Genomic DNA, 3,242 nt, shown 5'->3' with positions numbered 1-3,242 from the left:
TCTGAGTAAGCAAAACTCTCATAGATTTTAGGCTCCATTGAGTTGAAGATCCAAGTCATAACGCTGTGATAGCTTGCTTGCCATTCTTCAAAATTTGGATGACTTTCATTAGGGGCTTTAGTTTGCCCAGTAATATGTCCAAGCCTCAATCGGCCTCCAAGCACAATGGTCACTGCTCGTGACCATGGGAGAAAATTCCTTCCATTCAGCAAAATAGATGTAAGACGTTGGCTGTTTCCCTCATGCACCACAGCCTTCGCTGATTCTAATTCAGAGCTCGCACCTTTGTTGGTAAGTTTTCCAGATTTTAATTCTGAAATTGTCATGGTGCTCACCCAAAAAAAAAAAACGACACAGAGGACAAGGCGAGTTCTTCAAATAATCAGGGTCATAACCCACTCTGATACCATATAGAAAAACAAAAATTCACACAAAGACACAAAGATTACGAGGTTTGGTAATGTGCCTACATCCTTGGACAATGCTTTCGTTCTCTTTTCTGTTCTTTTTGTTGTATTGAGCATCTGCCATTGTTCAACCATATGTACAAAAAAAAAGTTGCCACAACTAACCAGAATAAAATCAGAAAAAGGAAAGATCCCAGAATTATAGGAATACAATATTAACAAATCTCTTTCTTAAGATATGAGAGAAAATCACGCCAACAAAGTCATCTCTCAATCGTCCAACTTGCGATGCAAGTATCTTCCCTGTATAAATTAATCCACAACTTCCAGTACTCCATAGAACGAAATCATCATTTCCCATCTTTGATTTCATCGATCAAGCTCATCCAAAGTTAGAAGGGAAATCTCGAGAGGCTGCAAACTATGGGTGATGACCGGGCTCTCGTCCACGGTGTACCTGAAGCCGAACCCCCGTTGATTGCCCGCCCGGCGCCTCTCGCCGACTCCTACAATGACCGGATCCGCCCCCTGCTCGATGCAGTTGACAAGCTACGAAACCTGAATGTCATGAAGGAGGGCATACCGCTCCCTACCATCGTCGTCGTCGGCGACCAGTCCTCCGGGAAATCAAGCGTCCTCGAGTCCCTCGCCGGCATCAACCTGCCGCGGGGGCAGGGCATTTGCACCCGCGTCCCTCTCATCATGCGGCTCCAAGACAACCCCCACGCCGACCGCCCGGAGCTCTACCTCGAGTTCAACGGAAAAGTCGTCCACACGAAAGAGGACAACATCTCCGTGGCCATTAATGACGCCACCGACGAGATCGCGGGCCATGGGAAGGGCATATCGAACGCCCCGCTGACTCTGGTCGTCAAGAAAGACGGCGTCCCGGACTTGACCATGGTCGACTTGCCCGGAATCACGAGGGTGCCCGTACACGGCCAGCCGGAGGACATCTACGAGCAGATCTCGGAGATGATAATGGAGTACATAAGGCCTGAGGAGAGCATCATCCTCAATGTCTTGTCCGCGACCGTTGACTTCTCCACCTGCGAGTCCATAAGGATGTCGCAAGTAAGTATACTCTAGCCCACGCTTATCTCACTTATCAATTAAAAACTCGAATGATTTATACAACTCTAGCAAATGGGTCAGTACGATAATTTGATTTTGGGGATTGCAGATGGTGGACAAGACCGGCAAGAGGACTCTGGCTGTCGTCACAAAGGGTGATAAAGCTCCGGAGGGCCTCCTCGAGAAGGTGACGGCCGATGATGTCAATATAGGACTCGGTTACGTGTGCGTGAGGAACCGGATTGGTGACGAGTCCTACGGAGAAGCGAGGCTGGAAGAGGCGAAGCTGTTCGAGACACACCCTCTGATGTGCAAGATTGACAAGTCCATCGTTGGTGTGCCTGTCTTGGCACAAAAGCTGACGCAGATTCAAGCCACCATTATGGCCAAGTGTTTGCCGGAGATCATCAAGAAGATCAATGACAAGTTGAAAGCGAATGTGGCTGAGCTTAAGAAATTGCCCAAGAATCTGTCCTCGGTTGCGGAGGCCATGACGGCCTTCATGCAGATCCTGGGATCGGCGAAGGAGTCGCTGAGGAAAATCTTGCTGAGAGGCGAGTTCGATGAGTACCCAGAAGAGAAGAACATGCACTGCACGGCCAGGCTAATGGAGATGCTGAACCGATACTCCGATGAGCTCCAAAACTGCGCCGAGAATGACCTGAGGACCAAGTTCCTTTTGGAGGAATTGGAGGTCCTGGAAGAGGCCAAAGGGATCGGGCTCCCGAACTTCCTCCCTCGCACCGCCTTTCTCACCCTTTGCAGCGGAAGGTGAGGGCGATATCGAGCAAGCCGCCGAGTTTTGTGGCTCGTGTTTGGGAATATATTGAGGGGAGTGGTGATTCGGGTGTTGATGCGACACTCCGAGAATTATCCTCAGCTTCAGTCGTCGACGAGAAGAGCAGCGTCCGGTCTGATCAACAAGATGAAGGAGAAGGCGATGGATAGGATGATGGAAATTGTTGAAATGGAGAAGCTCGCTGACTACACATGCAACCCTGAGTACATGTTGGAGTGGAACAGCTTGATGTCCCAGCAGAACATATTCATGGAGGCAATCAACAACGTGTCAAAGCCTAGCTACATTGTCCTCAACGGGATCGGGGAGGTCGACGTGGAAAACCTGAGGCATCGCAAGCAGCATATTCAGGAGGCGTTCGATCTGAAGATGAGGATTACCACGTACTGGAAGATTGTGCTGGGAGGTTCGTCGACTCGATGGCGCTGCATCTGCTGTTCAGCGTGCAGAACCTGGTGAGCAACGACATGGAGAAGGAGATCGTGGGCGAGCTGATCGGGCCAAATGGCAGCGGCGGCATCGAGAGGATGCTAGAGGAAGCGTCGTCGGTGGCGGCGAAGCGCGATAAACTGAACAGGAGCATCAAGCTGTTGAGGGATTCTGCAGCGGAGGTGGCCAAGATTATGGACATAATTTCTACTGATTTTGACTACACTGATTGATCAGTGTTGTTGTTCTAGTGGGCTTTCCGTTTTCTTTCTATGAGTGTGCTCTTGTTTCGACTGGCCTTTAACTAGCTTCCTAGGATTTTGTTGTTCTAGTAATCAGCTTTTCAACGTCAGTTTTAAAGGTTGTTTCGTGTGTGCAAATGGGTGTTGATGGGCTTGTTATGGTTCTATTAACCTTGCGTGCACAAGTTACATAACAAGAAAGGGTTAATAAGAAGAAACCTAAGTCATGCGCGATTCCAACGCCCAATCATTTTACGTGACATTGTCGATCAACATTGTTGAGATGGAGGC

The 3,242-nt window shown here is 49.1% G+C and overlaps 1 protein-coding gene across 1 annotated transcript; it reads left to right on the top strand.

The window, feature by feature from the left end:
• Window positions 1-830: 830 nt before the first annotated feature.
• LOC104442920 (dynamin-related protein 4C) lies at window positions 831-2,942 on the top strand. The gene is given in 5 exon segments (XM_010056295.3): window positions 831-1,481; window positions 1,591-2,236; window positions 2,239-2,312; window positions 2,314-2,680; window positions 2,683-2,942. Coding segments are annotated over 5 exon segments (1,998 nt in total).
• Window positions 2,943-3,242: the final 300 nt, after the last annotated feature.

This window comes from Eucalyptus grandis, chromosome 4, assembly GCF_016545825.1.
Source record: "Eucalyptus grandis isolate ANBG69807.140 chromosome 4, ASM1654582v1, whole genome shotgun sequence".
Classification (NCBI taxonomy): Eukaryota; Viridiplantae; Streptophyta; class Magnoliopsida; order Myrtales; family Myrtaceae; genus Eucalyptus; species Eucalyptus grandis.
This window is presented reverse-complemented; position numbering and strand designations above follow the sequence as displayed.